This window comes from Pleurodeles waltl, chromosome 9 (genome assembly GCF_031143425.1).
Source record: "Pleurodeles waltl isolate 20211129_DDA chromosome 9, aPleWal1.hap1.20221129, whole genome shotgun sequence".
Taxonomy (NCBI): Eukaryota; Metazoa; Chordata; class Amphibia; order Caudata; family Salamandridae; genus Pleurodeles; species Pleurodeles waltl.
In genome coordinates this window covers 344938412-344954992 of record NC_090448.1, presented here as the reverse complement: position 1 = coordinate 344954992, position 16581 = coordinate 344938412, and the positions used below count along the sequence as shown (strand labels likewise).

Below are 16581 nucleotides of genomic sequence, written 5' to 3'. Positions count from 1 at the left end.
GCTTTGAGAGGCCTGGGGCCTGGCTCTCATCCCTGACAACTGTCAGTAACCACAGTGGCTTGCTGTCCGGGTGGACAGAGTTATCCCTGGGGAGGGGACAAGTGTCACACCCCGGGGATAGAATGGGCAACACCACTGGGTTGGTCCTGGTGGTACTATCCTGCTCCTGGGATACATCTGTGAGCAATGTAAGGTTAGGTGCTGCACAGATGGGATCCGCAGGAAAGGAGAAAGGTTCCCCATGGATGGGCTTAGTGGGCCCTGAGAGTATGGACAGAGGGATCCAATTGGAGTCAGGAAGGCGAAGAACTGGAGCATGCCCCTGCTGTTGTGGGCCTGGGTCCTTGTTCTGTCGCCTCAAACAGGGAAGTACATCAGGATAGTGATTGTTCTCCCCTGGCTTTAGGCTGGTAGGGGGTCATGTTGGACCTGGCTTTTTGACAGGGACATCCCCAAACTTTTTGCCTCCTTCCTCCTATTTTTTCTGACCTGTTGTTGTTGGCTTTTGACCTCTGAGCACTTTACCACTGCTAACCAGTGCTAAAGTGCATATGCTCTCTGTGTAAATTGTACTATTGATTGGTTTATCCATGATTGACTATTTAATTTACCTGTAAGTCCCTATTAGAGTGCACTACATGTGCCTAGGGCATGTAGATTAAATGCTACTAGTGGGCCTGCAGCACTGGTTGTGCCACCCACCTCAGTAGCCCCTTAACCTTGTCTCAGGCCTGCCATTGCAAGGCCTGTGTGTGCAGTTTCACTGCCACTTCGACTTGGCATTTAAAAGTACTTGCCAAGCCTAGAACTCCCCTTTTTCTACATATAAGTCATCCCTAATGTGTGCCCTAGGTATCCCCTAGAGCAGGGTGCTGTGTAGGTAAAAGGCAGGACATGTACCTGTGTAGTTATATGTCCTGGTAGTGTAAAACTCCTAAATTCGTTTTTACACTACTGTGAGGCCTGCTCCCTTCATAGGCTAACATTGGGGCTGCCCTCATACACTGTTGAAGTGGCAGCTGCTGATCTGAAAGGAGCAGGAAGGTCATATTTAGTATGGCCACAATGGTAATACAAAATCCTGCTGACTGGTGAAGTCGGATTTAATATTACTATTCTAGAAATGCCACTTTTAGAAAGTGAGCATTTCTTTGCACTAAAATCTTGTTGTGCCCTTCAATCCACGTCTGGCTAGGTTTAGTTGACAGCTCCTTGTGCATTCACTCAGACACACCCCAAACACAGGGTACTCAGCCTCACTTGCATACATCTGCATTTTGAATGGGTCTTCCTGGGCTGGGAGGGTGGAGGGCCTGCCCTCACACAAAGGACTGCCACACCCCCTACTGGGACTCTGGCAGACAGGATTGAGCTGAAAGGGAACTTGGTGCATTTCTTAGAGACTCTTTGAAGTCACCCCCACTTCAAAGGCACAACTTAGTATAAAACAGGGCCTCTGCCCTACCTCAAGAGACACTTGCTGGAGAAGAAACCGGAACCAGAAACTACATCCTGCCAAGAAGAACTGCCTGGCTGCTCAAAGGACTCACCTGTCTGCTTTCTCCAAAGGACTGCTGTCTTGCTGTTGCCCTGCTGCCTTGCTGAACTCTTGTCTGGCTGTGAAAGTGCTCTCCAAGGGCTTGGATAGAGCTTGCCTCCTGTTCCTTGAAGTCTCAGGACCAAAAAGACTTCTGCCTTTCACGTGGACGCTCCGTGCGCCAAAATTTCGACGCACAGCTTGTTTCGCGGCGAGAAAAACGCCGCACACCGACGCTGATCAACGCGACGCCCTCGGGACGATCGAGACTTCGACGCACAACCTCGCAAGGACAAAGCCTCCCGACTTCCAAGGAGAAATCGACGCGACGCCTACCGTGAGTGCGAAACTTTGACGCACGGCCTCGCAAGGACAACGCCGCCCGACTTCCAAGGAGAAATCGACGCGACGCCTGCCGTGAGACCAAAATTTCGACGCACGGCCTCGCAAGGACAACGCCGCCCGACTTCCAAGGAGAAATCGACGCGACGCCTACCGTGAGATCGAAACTTCGACGCGCAGCCCCGCAGAACGACGCGCAGCCGGAAAATAAGCAGGAGAATCCACGCACAGACCCGGGACATCTGGTAATCCCCGCGATCCATAAAAAGAGACTGTCTGCGCGCCGGAAAACGACGCCCGACTTCCCCGCGTGGAAAAGAACGACGCAAGTCTGTGTGTGCTGAGGAGAAATCGACGCACACACCCCTTTTTCCACGCATCTCTTCTCCTGTGGCCCTCTGAGGAGATTTCCCACCAGAAACCAGGTACTCTGTGCTTGAAAGACACTTTATTGCTTTTTAAAAGACTTAAAGACACTTAATATCACTTTTCAGTGATATCTTTACAAATTCGTATTGCAACTTTGATCGTTTTGACCTACAAGTACCCAGATAAATATTCTATATTTTTCTAAACACTGTGTGGTGTATTTTTGTGGTGTTATACTATGGTGTTGTATGATTTATTGCACAAATGCTTTACACATTGCCTTCTAAGTTAAGCCTGACTGCTCGTGCCAAGCTACCGGAGGGTGAGCACAGGCTGATTTTGGATTGTGTGTGACTTACCCTGACTAGAGTGAGGGTTCTTGCTTGGACAGAGGGCAACCTAACTGCCAACCAAAAACCCCATTTCTAACAGTTACCAATTGATTTTTATAATCCATGGGTTGACCAACTGAGCAGTGATGTGCGGTATTTTTGTTTTATGAGAACATTTTGAATGTGAAGCACTTTTGGGCAGAATAAGTAGCCACATTTTGCCTTTAACTGAAGGGAAGACTCTACGACCCTACGGGTGAATTTGAAGTTACAAACTAACAACTTGGTTCCATTGTGCTACAATATTGGCTATAATATCTTCCTCATAAGGGATTTTCTGTACTTTTTATTGGCTATTTATATAGCACATGTCTTTAAGCGATGTTGCCCTAAAGCTCAATTCATACGCGGAAACATTCTGTGTATCTTTGTTGCAGGGGTTGAAATGCATATCTTCTTTTTTTGCAATTATTTATTGATTTTCACCATTTACACGTAATACACGACAAAGGGTCATCGTTCATTAGAATGCGTATCTTCTATAAAAGTTACACTATCCACCATTAAAATGTAATCAATGATTTTTTAAAATTAATAATTATTGTTACATTTGAGCAGCAGTTTGTGCAATTGGAATATCATTTGACCACTGACACCAGTCACTTACAAAATTTTTATACACATAGGCTCAAGACTTAGGCGGGTGTCAATAGAATGAGGCCATTGCATCTCCGTTAGTCATTCACCATGGTATTGTAACATTGTTTTCATTCTCCAGGACAGTGGTTCCCAACCTGTGGTCCGGGGACCCCTGGGGGTCCGCGAAGCCTCATCAGGGGGCCCACGACTGCTTAGAAAATGAAATAATATTAACAGATTAGGTCCCCAGCTTTCAGTAATGACTCTGTGGAGGGGCCCCTGGATTATAATATTGATTCAGTGGGAGTCCCTGGGTTCCAGTAATGTTAAAGTGGGGGTCCACAGAAGTCAAAAGGTTGGGAACCACTGCTCTAATACATAGTATTGTAATATACCTAGGATGGAGTTGTTTTTTACCCCTTCTCTCTCTAGACCACGACAGTTAGTATAGTTTCTGTGGTATTAATTCTAGACTCTATTTTGTGTAGTTTCTCGGGTGTGTGATACACCCCTTGTAACTTTTTAATGTATGTGAATTTATTTCTGTAATTCATTGCCATTAGTGTGGTTTGTGCAAGATAATATAGTTTGAGGTTCTTTGCAATTGTAATACCAACATCCGTTTCCAATCCTTTTCTGATATTAGTAGTTGAATCTGTCCAGCACTCTCGCAACATTCCCAGTTGTCTAGCTAATCAACATCTCGAGTCTGGAGACTGCATGATCTGAACCAGGGGTTTAAACATAGAAGGTTCATCCAGGAAGTCTGCTATATTAGTATGTGCAGCATATCTCTGTCTGTAATATGCGAAGATGCCCAGTGATTGGAAGTGTCTGTCTGATTTGTATTTTCCAAGGTATATGACTGTGCCTTCATTGTGTAAGTGACCTAGACGTAGGCTTCCCACCTTCTTTATAGAGTTTTTAACTGACTGCTCGTCTGTCAGCAGTAGTAATGAGTAACAGAGGGAGAACCAGCCAGTGTACTTGCTTAAAACCAGCATTGTGGCACATCCTCTTTCAGGCCATGCAAGTAGTGGTCACACTCATCATCCCCTTTCTCCACTAGAGCTTTACTAGCAGAAGCTGAGTTTGCAGAGTTCTTCTGCTTATTATTTTTCAAGTACTACCCAAGCGTGGCATTGTTTGTTTCGCCTAAAACCAAGGTCTGAAGTAGTGTCCCTGGGTACCACGATAGTAAGAATCTAGATCTGGTACATCAAATTCTCCCTTTTTTAAAATATCTTTATTGGCATTTGGTGACATTGAATACGACGTACATATCATAGTCCTCGGTTTACCACCCCAATAAGTTCAATGCAATCTGTGGTACATCAACGATGGAGAATAATAGTTTTAAACAACTAACTTCAGCATCATTGCGGCAACATATATTTATCAAAATATTGAACACAGAAATATCATAAGCACAGTTCACCTTATATCTTTCCAATTGTCGGTCCCCTTTCCCCATCAAAGTACCAGTATGCAGTCAGGAATAATGCATATAGAGTTTGTGATGTTAACTTGTGGTTCTAATAATTCTTCGTGGCAGGAGCTGTGTGGGGGATAGAGTGTCACACAGACTAGTCTTTGTGAAAGGCAACTTTCGGCAAATAGGGGGATACGATTTCCTGTATGATAGCAAATGTATAACAAAATATGCGAGAAAACAAAAATAACACAAACTTATGGTTACCTAACATGCATCAGGTAGGGGAGGAGCCAAGATGGTGACCGAGTAAGTCGCTTTGTGTGGAGCTTTGCGGCCCTCCGGCCATGTGAACAGATATCCCAACTGCCGATGCCAGTTGACTACCAACAACCTCGTAACAGCCCCCCTGAATGTCTGTGGAGCCCGTGAAGAGGCCCCTCCCCTGCCCCTGGAGAATCAGAGAGGCCACGACCGGGCGACTGACTCTCTCCCTCTCTACTGAACTGACTCCCTTAAATTGCTTGGTGTAAGTTTTGCTTTGGGCAAAGGTGGGACCACCAAAAACGGATTATTTATAGGGGCTACATCTGTACTGCTCAAGCTTGCTGAGATGACACTTTGTATGGAGACCGCCCCTCGTATGCCGGCACAAAACCACGCGCCCTAGAAGGGACATTGGGGATTGCCCACGCACTTATCTTGTGCCGAGAAAACACAAGGGACACTTTCATGGTCCGCGCAAAACAGGACAGGGCCCCGCTGGTTGGGCCTGGCACATCAGGAGGGCCAACTGACAGAAGTTTGCAATGCCTTGCAGGAGGTTAAGACTAAGGGCCAGATGTAGCAAACGGTTTGCGAGTCGCAAACGGCGAAAATCGCCGATTGCGAGTCGCAAACCTGAGTTTGCTATGCAGAAATGCATTTTGCGAATCGGAACCGACTCGCAAAATGCATTTCAGAGTCGCAAATAGGAAGGGGTGTTCCCTTCCTATTTGCGAGTCGCAGTGGTATGCAACTCCATTTGCGGCCGCATACGCGGTCGCAAATGGAGTCGCAGTTACCATCCACTTGAAGTGGATGGTAACCCACTCGCAAACGGGAAGGGGTCCCAATGGGACCCCTTCCCCTTTGTGACTGGACCCCAAAATATTTTTTCAGGGCAGGCAGTGGTCCAAGGGACCACTACCTGCCCTGAAAAAATCTGAAACAAAAGGTTTCGTTTTTTTTTTTAAGTGCAGCTCATTTTCCTTTAAGGAAAACGGGCTACACTTGAAAAAAAAAAAAACTGCTTTATTTGAAAGCAGTCACGGACATGGAGGTCTGCTGACTACAGCAGGCCTCCATACCCGTGAGTGCCCATAGTCGCTATGGGGCCGCAATTTGCGACCCACCTCATTAATATTAATGAGGTGGGTCTTTGCGACCCCATAGCGACTCGCAGACGGTGTCTGAGACACCGTTCTGCATTGCAAATAGCGAGTTGCAATTTGCGAGTCGCTCGGACTCGCAAATTGCAAGTCGCAATTTGCAAAGTTGCTACATCTGGCCCTAAGTTACCTGTCCACTCGAGTAAATTCAATGAGATCCTGGCAGCTGTGCTGGACATTAAAACCATGCTTGAACCAAAGATAGATGCCCACAAGATAGACATGGGGCTGCTAAGGGAAGACCACAAAAAGCTGAAATAGCGGGTCAAGAAAGCTGAATCTAGCCTAGCCTCCATCAGGCTGACAGTCTCCAACACTGCTGCACACATCAAAGACCTACAGGTGGAAATGGCCTTCCTTAGGAAGCAAGCAGATGATCAAGAAGGCAGGTTGCTGTGCAATAATGTACGAATAATGGGCCTCCCTGAAAAAAATCAAAGGTCCTAACATGTAACTCTACCTCTCAGAATGGTTCTCAATGACAATTCTGCAGGACAAGCACTCCACCTTTTTCTCAGTGAAACGAGACCACAGGGTCCATGGCAGGTCGCCCAACCCCCCCACCAGGTACCCCCCGACCCAATAGATGCTCGCCTTTTCAATTATAGAGACAGGTATCAAATGCTGCAGGTCGCTCAAACGGGGGGCCCATGGACTGTGGAACAAGTGCAAATAAACATTTACCCTGACCATGACCATACGATAGAAGTACAACAACTGAGGTCCTTCTTTCTCGCAGTAAAACAGTGCCTCTGTGACCATGATATTAAATATGCCTTACAAATTAGGATTATGCATGGCAACAGAGCCACCTTCTGTGCGACCTATGAGGAGGCATGGGGTTGGCTGGAAGGCAGAGGCATAGCCACCTTATAGCACACGATATTGGATGTCTTGTCCAGTGGCAGGTGCACAGGCACGGCCGACTTCGCAGGTCACACTCTCTAGTGGGCCCCTCGAGAGAACAGGCAGCCAAAGAGAGAGAGTGAAAGTGGTTGCTGAAGTGGAACAGAGAGTGTCTACCCCTTCCCCTCCAGAATCAGAAGCTGGCTACCCTTGTGATGCAATGCCAAGCATCACACAGACTGATGGAAGCTATACTGGGGGGGTCCACTGGTAAACCCGCAGACGGCAGAAGAAGTGACATGATCACATTGGTCCCTTTCACTTGTTATTCTACTTTGCTTCAAGCTGGAGTAACGTGGGTGACGGAAGTGGCGACCTGGGTGTACCTGACATGGCTGGGGCCTGCAGGAGCGCCATAAACTAGTGCCGATACTACCCTGTGCCCAACTTGAACCTGATGCCACAGTTTTCAGTGGTTAAAACGTTCTACACTGTTGCATTTAAGTGCTGCTGACCGGACACCCGTTGGTGCGCAGGCCTCAGACTGGGTGTTCAAAGTTGGTATAAGCTCATTTAACTGGGATGCTCCCTCTTTCTTTCACTGTTTGTTTGCTTAATATGTTACAGGAATGGTATGCGATCCACAGGGTGGGGAAGTGGGTGGGGATGAGTGAACGGGGCTGGAGTGGGTTGCAGGGGCGGCTCCTGCGCTATTGCGGAGGAGCATCGCTCCCCCACCAGCAGCAGAAGCTCCAAACCTTTTACAATGAAAGGATAATAAACTATGTTTATTATCTTTTTGTTGTGAGAGGGGTGAGGCCATGTGGGATGAAGGGGATAAGGGGAGTGCATTGTGCACTCCTCTCAGTGCGCATGTGTGTCTGGCCGGCTGTCTTGGGACGGCCAAACACACATGGGCACTGTACTGTCTCCAGCCCGGCCCTGTGTTGCTGGGCTGGAGAGAGCAGGCACAGGCTCTCAGTCTGCCTGGCAGTGCTCTGGCTGGGTGCTCCCAGAATCCGAATGTTGCTCTGAGTAGCATCAGGATTGGCCACAGTTATGGCTGGGAGTCTATGCCTGCAGTGACGAGGGAAAAAGGAGCTGTGCAGCGCGGCAGTGGAGCAGGTACGTTTATATTTTTTTATTTTTTTTATTAAATGTTTTCCGCCCCCACCCTTCGCACCCGCCTGCCCCTTCAGAGAACAGCGAACTGGTGGGTGGCTGGCTGGTCATAAAGTTAAGTCGTATAAATGTTGCTGCATAAACACAACCAGTGCTTAATTTGAGGCAGCGGTGGCACATATCTTTGAGGGTCAGCACTTATTTTTCTGAATCAGGCATTTACACACACAAGAAAGACAGAGGAAAAGAAAAACAAGAAAGCGTCACAAAGGGAGAAAGCGGAAAGCTGCAACAGTGAGCTGAAGGAGCAGGGAGTTGCAGTAGAATGATTAAAGAGGCCCGAGATGGCTTTAGGTTTACGCTGCCTCAGTATTCGATGCTCACACATTTAATTGCAGCAGCCCTGAGTTTCAAAGGTCAACTTTGGCACCGGCAAGTTTTTATTTACAAATTAAGCACTGGACACAACTCACATTAGACTGGGGATGCCATATATGTTACTGACCTGAAATGTAAGGGGGTTGGCTAGTTATACGAAATGCTACTGTGTACACCAATACCTACGTAGACACAAGATTCATATTCATTGGCGCGGCACACTGGTGGACCCACGTGCTCCCAATACACCAGAGGTGTGCTGATTTGACTGGCACCAGGTACACCATTAGAGTTAGTACACATCAGGGTAGACCCGGACGGTCAATATGCAATCCTGGAAGGGATCTTGGATGGGCTGCACGTGACCATCGTTTTCTTATATACCCTCTAGACCAATTAGGCATCTTTCCTCCAATTACTTACCCCAGCATTGATCCATAATGTTCTAGCACCCTGTTACTGGCAGAGGGAAGATTTTAATTGTGTCCCAGACCTTGACTGTGACAGCTTTTGCCTGCCGATACCAGGGGCACACTCTGTGGCACTTATCCAATACCTCAAGCGCAGGGCATCACACACTCAAGTAGAAGATACATGGCACAACCTCCATCTCCTACTTCGAGAGAACTCATTCTACTCTGGACTGCACAATGTACATACAAGAATTGATCTTGTCTACTGCATCTCAGAAGCCCTTACAAGAGTTATCCGAGCTGGATATTTAGATCGCACCACCTCAGACCACTACCCGTTGCAGCCCCAACTCATCCGGGGCCATGGGTGCCCCTGTATACCTACCTGGCGCCTCCCTACTGACGTGCATGACAAACCCTTTGGTAACACCCTATCTACCCTCATCTCCTCTTACTTTACTGATAACGAGGGCTCAGCGTCTGGACCTGGTATTGAATGGGACGCGTTTAAAGTGGTACTGTTGGGACACACAATTAACACAGTATTTGGCTCCTGTACGACAGTACACATGGAATTACTCACATTGGAATTAGAGACCTGTACACTTGAATACTTGGTCCCAAGTGACAAGACAGCAGCTGCCCCCATGGCACAAGCCAGACTCCATGGCTCTAAGTTAAGCCTGACTGTTTTTTGTCCCAAGATACCCAGGGTGAAGCACATACAAAAGCACATACAAAAGCATTGGAACGACTTGGTAGAATTGACTACCATGAATATCAGGCCAGGAAGCATGCAGAGGATGATAAGGCAGGACAACTCTTGGCCTGGCTGCTGCGCTCAGACTCCCCAAGGGTATCTATCACTTCCATTCGCGATGAGACAGGCTCCATACTGGAAGCCCAAGAGGCCATCAACACTGCTTTTCGCTTCTACTTTGCCAAACTCTACTCACCCATAATTCTCATCGATAAGGCTCAGAATACTACGTTTCTAGATACACTGCGCTTACCTCAGCTTCAGGCATCCCAGTGGACAGACCTTGAAGCTCCCTTGTCAGTAACGGAAATCACAGAGGCAATTAAACAAATGGCTCATGGCAAAACCCCAGGAATGGATGGCTGACCGATGGAGTTTTACACCACCTTTCAGACCAAACTTGCCCCGCTCTTACTGAAGGTGTATAATTATGCCTACACCACAGATGTGCTTCCAGCCTCCCTCCGAGAGGCAGCACTGCTAATATTTCTGAAGCCAGATAGAGACACCCGACAAATGCTGTCTTACCGACCCTTCTCATTATTGAAAACTGACTACAAGATCTTGTGTAAGATACTAGCTAATTGACTGATCCCCATAGTCCAATCAATAGTACACACGGATCAAAACATTCCTAAGCCTGTGCCACCTATTCGTGCTGATGGATTGGGTGCAATCATCATGCGTCAGCCCCTGGGTTGCATCCCTAGATATAGAGAAGGCATTTGACACCCTGGGATGGGACTACCTGAAGAAAGTTCTTCTGAAATTTGGGATAGCACTCAAGTTCCTTCAATGCATTGCCCAGCTCTACAATATGCCTTTAGCTTGGCAGAAGACTGGTCATGTGTTCTCAGATTCTTTCACAATAGGACTCTGCACCCAACAGAGCTGCCCCTTATCCCCGATAATCTTTGCACTTGCAATGGAGCGCTTTGCCTGTGCACTTCGGATGCGCACTTCTGAATGGCGGCTTCGAGCCAGGGGAAGCTGGCATATAATCTCATTGTACGCAGATGAGGTCTTAGTTTATTTGCAAGATGATGCCACAGTGCTTCCCCATCTCATGGCATTACTGCAGCAATATGGCATGGCCTCCAGTTTGAAGGGGAACTGGGACAAGTCACAGTTGTTCCCATTCACAGCCCGTACAGAACCCTAACAAAGAGAGCTCCCACATACCCTGCTAACCTGGTCCTCTGGTCTTATAATTCTGTTAAATACCTGGGGGTTAGAATATACCATTTGGACATCGATCTGTTAGAGGGTAATAAAGGCAGGGCCCTCACAAGAGTGAGGTCCTCTCTATCATTCTGTATGTCTCTGCCACTCTCACTGACAAGCAGGGTGGTTATTTCCAAAATGTTAATCCTCCATAGATTGTTGTATTTATTTGCCACCTTCCCACTACTGTTGCCCACTAGGGTATTTGCACATATGCGAGCGCTCCTGACAGCGTTAGTATGGGGCAAGGTCAGGCCTGGTTGGCACCTATTAAATTATATGCCCCCTTGGACTGTGGTGGGTTGGGCGCCCCAAACTATGAACACTGCTATGCGGCAGCCCAATTGCAATGACCCATGCGTTGGCTTGCAGGCATAAATAAATTAGATCTAAGACACATGGTTAGAGGGAACGCCACTGTTTTCGATACTATGTTTGCTGCTGGGCTCTTATGTAGTGGTACCAGGTAGAGAGTGCAATGCACTTGTGTTCGTAGCCAGGACGTGCTGGTATACATATGTGACAAAAAGGTATGCTTGTCTTTGTTACGCACCGAAACTGCCCCTATGGGCACTTCCGGGATGTCACGTTTTACAAATGTGACCAGACGCTGCGGCCTGGCTCGAACCGGGGCTCACTGACTGGGAGACATGTTCACAGATAAGACCCTCAGTACTTTTGAGAGCCTGGCAGACGACTATGGTATTACGCAGGGCTCATTTCTCATTTACACCACTCTCACCCGTTACCTGCATATGACCTGGCGGAAAAACACATGATGAACCTGAAACCTCCTTATGCTTACAAACATTACTGACACATGGAGGCACCCACAAAGCTGTTACACACCTCTGTAACTCTATTCACATAGCTTGCGAAGCTCCCCGTCAATCTCTCCAAGCTTAATGGAACACGGCTCTTTATGTCACACTACCAGATAAACAATGGATTTAGTGCCTGGAAGCACATAAATTGATCTCTACGAATGCAAGGCTAAAATATACACAGTTCAATTATTTGCATCACACATACCTTACACCTGAACGTCTGGGGTGAAAGTACCCAGGGGTCACTGAGGCTTGCCCTCGCTGCCGCACTGCTCCTGAGGATTTTACACATATGGTGTGGTATTGTCCCCAGCTACCTCTACTGGGATGACGTTGTGGAATTAATTTCTGAAGCTTCAGGTATCTCCCTAAGGAGAGAAGGCATACATTGCCTGTTAGGCATCACCTCTCGTACGGCCGTGCACAAGCTGGTTAATAAGTGTATAGACCTTGCCTATGTGCTGACAAAAAGAAGATGGGACTCATCCCTCAGCGCATTTCTGTTTATGGGGCATCTCAGCCACAAACTGAACAAGCATTTGCAATGCAGCGGGTCTCGCCTTTGCTCATGTTAGAGCTGGTCGCGTTGTAAACTCCTAACACGACTTTTCATCTATCGGCAAAAGTGCTTTTATGTACGTAACCCGAAAAAGTGAAATTAACTGTGTAAAGCGCTCGGATTCTGCCAAGCGAAATCGCGCTAGGAAAACAGAGAAAAAGTAGTCCACGATCCGACATAAAACAGCGAGCCTTGCATGTTTTCTGTACTTGGTCACTGCGCTCGAGGAGGGCTAACCACCGGAAAAGGCATGACGTGTGCATGCCTTCCACTAATGAAAGCAAGCAGATTTGACTAGGCAAGCCCACAAACCAATCAAACACACTGACGTGACGTCGACAGGGCTCCGAGCCCTTTTCTAATAACTAAAGCGTCTCGCTGTGATACGCATGCGCGAGCACATGCAACGCAGGCTGGACCCTAAAAAGGAATCTGAGCGTCCGTGGAGTAAATGATGGGCAACAGCATTGGCACTATGAGGTGTGCTATTGTTACTCCCAGTTACCACGCTGTTCCTCTTCTGTCTCACCACCTCTCCGTATGTTTCATCACTCCTCCCCCATCTGTGTGGCCATCCCGTTCTGAGACAGTATCACCCTCCTGGTGCTCCCAGAATCTCCATCCAGACGTCAGCTAGGGGGCGTCTCCAAATTCTTCTTCTAGCTATCACGTTCTCCCTTATCATGTGGCATGATGGGGATCCCAACACACTCATGCTTGTTTACAACCCCATACCAGTTTCATTAACAATGATTTAAGTGTGCTGAAGAAGGTTTTATTAGGGGAATCGGAATATTGATATATAGGAAATTATGAAGGACCACCTTCTCGAGTAGGGATAGAGTGGGAGTTTGATCCAGATGTCTATGTTTCATTTTAGTTTCTCCATCATTGGCCAGTAATTATATCAGATTATGACCTGACAGTCTTTGTGCACTCTTATCCATTCATTTTTTGATGTGCCTTCACAACAGCATATTAAAATTCTAAGTTTTTTTTCCTCTTGTTTTTGTTCGAGGGAAGAGTTCTGACTTTTCCCAATTTATAGAAATTCCAGGATATTTTCCAAAATGTACTATGTCACATATGACTGGCGATAGATTCTAACAAGCAACAATCTATCGTCTGTACACACCGAGACCAGCACCCTTTTTGAAGGTTAAATTACTTGTCATATGTCTATCAACCAACAAGCCAAAGACTCCATTGCAATATTGAATAGCATAAGAAAAACGGGTACCATTGTCAGGGGCCAGTGCCAAAGAATCAAAGGCTTCTTCATCATCTAAAAATCAACTACTACCTGAAGAACAGGGTTCAACTGATGTGAAATTGCAGATAGGGTGCACTCATTGATTGATGTGGATCTACCAAGCACAGGCTCAGTCTAATTTGGGAGGCAGTCTCATCCATTGATCATGCCAGTCTTCCAGCTATAAACTTTGCTAGGATTACATTAACATGCTTTAGTAAGGATAGTAAGGACAGTGTTCTAGAGAACTGGCACTTCGCAGTTCTAGCACCCTGTTTGGGGACTACAACTATCATTACTTTGGGCATGCTTTGTGGGGGCATACCCGCCTCCAGGGCCTCTTCATATACCGGCACAAGGTGTGGAGCCATTATCACTGTATAGGCTTTATAAAATTCAGCCGATAAGCCATCGGTGCCTGTGACTTTTCTGCCTGCCAATCCATTTGTGGCCTGTGTTGCTTCCTTTACCATAAGGGGCACACATAGGGCCTCATTATGACCCTGGCGGGCGGCGGAGGCCGCCCGCCAGGATGCCGCCCTCCAAAATACCGCGCCGCGGTCAAAAGACCGCGGCGGGTATTACAAGTTTTCCCCTGGGCTGGCGGGCGGTTGCTGAAAAACCGCCCGCCAGCCCAGGGGAAAACGACCTTCCCACGAGGATGCCGGCTCGTAATCGAGCCGGCGGAGTGGGAAGGTGCGACGGGTGCAGTGGCACCCGTCGCGTATTTCAGTGTCTGCAAGGCAGACACTGAAATACTTTGCGGGGCCCTCTTACGGGGGCCCCTGCCGTGCCCATGCCATTGGCATGGGCACGGCAGGGGCCCCCAGGGGCCCCGCGACCCCCCCCTACCGCCATCCTGTTCATGGCGGCTTTCCCGCCATGAACAGGATGGCGGTAGGGGGGGTCAGAATCCTCATGGCTGCGGAGAGCGCTCCGCAGCCATGGAGGATTCACACGAGCAGCGGAAAGTCAGCGGGAGACCGCTGACTTTCCGCTTCTGACCGCGGCTGAACCGCCGCGGTCAGAATGCTCGTTGGAGCACCGCCAGCCTGTTGGCGGTGCTCCCGTGGTCGGTGGCCCTGGCGGCCAGCGGCCGCCAGGGTCAGAATGACCCTCATAGTATGTGGTTATGGTGGTGTTCCAGCCACACCATAGCTACACCATCCAAGTGCTGATCATTTAAGGTGTTTTTAACTGGTGGTCGTGTCTCGTACAGTCTGGAATAATAGCGCACAATCTCTGAAAGTATATTCTTATTTTTAAGGCCATACCTTCTGAGGCTTCCTCCACCTGTGGACTGAGGCTAGAATGTTCGTCTTTTAAATATAGTCTGTTTAAAGTTGTTCCTGGTTTTTCTCCTTCCCCCCATTTCCTGGCTAATGTTTGTTTGCCCAAAATGGCAATATCGTTATCAGCTACACCCACGATTTCCCTAGTCTTTGATGCACAGTGGAACATTTCCACATTCCGTGTGTTCCAGGAAGGTGTGCTTTTTGGTACATCTGCTTGTTCTTTGCAAAAACGTGATCATTATTTTGTAGCTGAAATTAGTATCTTGCAACATAAATGAAAACACAACATGGCAATACTATGGTTAAGCCGTGTGGACTTACATCTTCCACTGCAGTAGTGTGTGTCAGTGATTGCATGTAGCAGGCGCAAATGCTAATGCTAACTGAAATGCATGAGATAGAATTAACGCGAGGCAGCCTTTGTATTTGGCAACACTATTATTCAGAAGCACTGGGCTCCATAGAAATTTTTGTTTCGATGCACTTATTTGTGTGTTTTTTGTGTGTGTGGTGTGTATGTGCATGTATTGTGTGTCTGGTTGTGTCGTTTGTGCGTGTGTTTTGCACATTTTTCACATTTTGTTCGTGTTCAAGTGTATGTATGCATGTGTTTGTGTGTGCACGCGCACATGTGGGCGTTTGTGTGTGTTTTTCTGGGTTTTACATTACAAATGATATATATTTCCTGGTTATACCAGGGAGAAGGGTATCTTCCCATTGTTGTGTGGTGATTTTCCATTTCCTGCTAGGGCTCGTCAACATTCCACATTCTGACTCTGTGTGGAAGAGATTATTCACAACATTGTGCCTTCATCTATTACATAGTTCAATTAGAGAGGAATGATTATGGGTAGCTTTGTTAAAGAGGCAGTCTTCTAGCTCAAAAGTGCTCTATTCCTAGGATGGGCAGGGGATTACAGTCAGGGCCGGCTTTAGGGCGGTCCGAGGTGTGCGGCCGCACCGGGTGCTGACCTGGATTGGAGTGTGCTGACCTCAGACGGGCGCTATGTTTACCAAAGACTTACGAAACCTGGATACGAAATCACCTGGTGAAAAGTTCCTGGTGCGTCAAACCTTCAAGAAAAATTAAAATGTCAAGACACCCCTTGTGATTAATGTTCCTGCTATGGAGATAGATGGGAGTTTTGTCTAGTGGCAGCTTTGACTCGCCATAAAGTAGCGCAGAGGGTTAATGTGCCTGCTGCAATGAACAAAACTATTTTATATTTTATGTGAGTGTGTTAGTAAAGCCAGCCGTTACAAGCGCTTTAAAACAAATAAATGTATGTGAAAGGGGGGCTACGGAGAAATGAGAGGCACATTTGCCGGGTGGTAGTGAGTGAATCCGCGGAGGTGGTCATGGACTGGGGGGCACCAAAGAAGACTGTCGCACACAGGGCGCCACCAGCGCTAAAGCCTGCCCTGATTACAGTTGTCTTTGGTTGAACATGTGGTATTTGCTTCTGGGTTCTTCTAGGAATGGGGTGGCTTGTTCTCCCGGTCGAAATGTTTTGCCAACATATATTTTTCTCTTAGTTTCTCAACAGTCCTTTGATCCGTCCTCAGGTTATTTGAGACTCACCCCGAGTGCAAAGACGTCTTCTTCCTGTTCCGGGACATTGATGACCTTCAGCAGCTGAAGATGAGCAAGGAGCTGCAAGCACACGGCCTCAGGCAAGAGTGGCTTTTCTATTACCTTCTTACAGCGCTAATGTTTTGGCTACCTTCACGTTAAACATATTTTAAAAACGTTAATGTGGGTCATGAACCATTCCCCTTTTCCATCATTAGTTTCTGTCAGCTATAAAATAGCTCACCCTTGAA

At 47.4% G+C, this 16581-nt stretch overlaps 1 protein-coding gene across 1 annotated transcript in view; it reads left to right on the top strand.

Annotated features, from left to right (window-relative positions):
- Positions 1-16581, top strand: part of LOC138259296 (cytoglobin-1-like) — a 253926-nt gene that overhangs the window by 107497 nt on the left and 129848 nt on the right. Inside the window, exon 4 of the mRNA XM_069206917.1 lies at positions 16324-16431. Within this exon, the coding sequence (XP_069063018.1) occupies positions 16324-16431 (108 nt within the window). The remainder of the gene's footprint in view (positions 1-16323; positions 16432-16581) is intronic.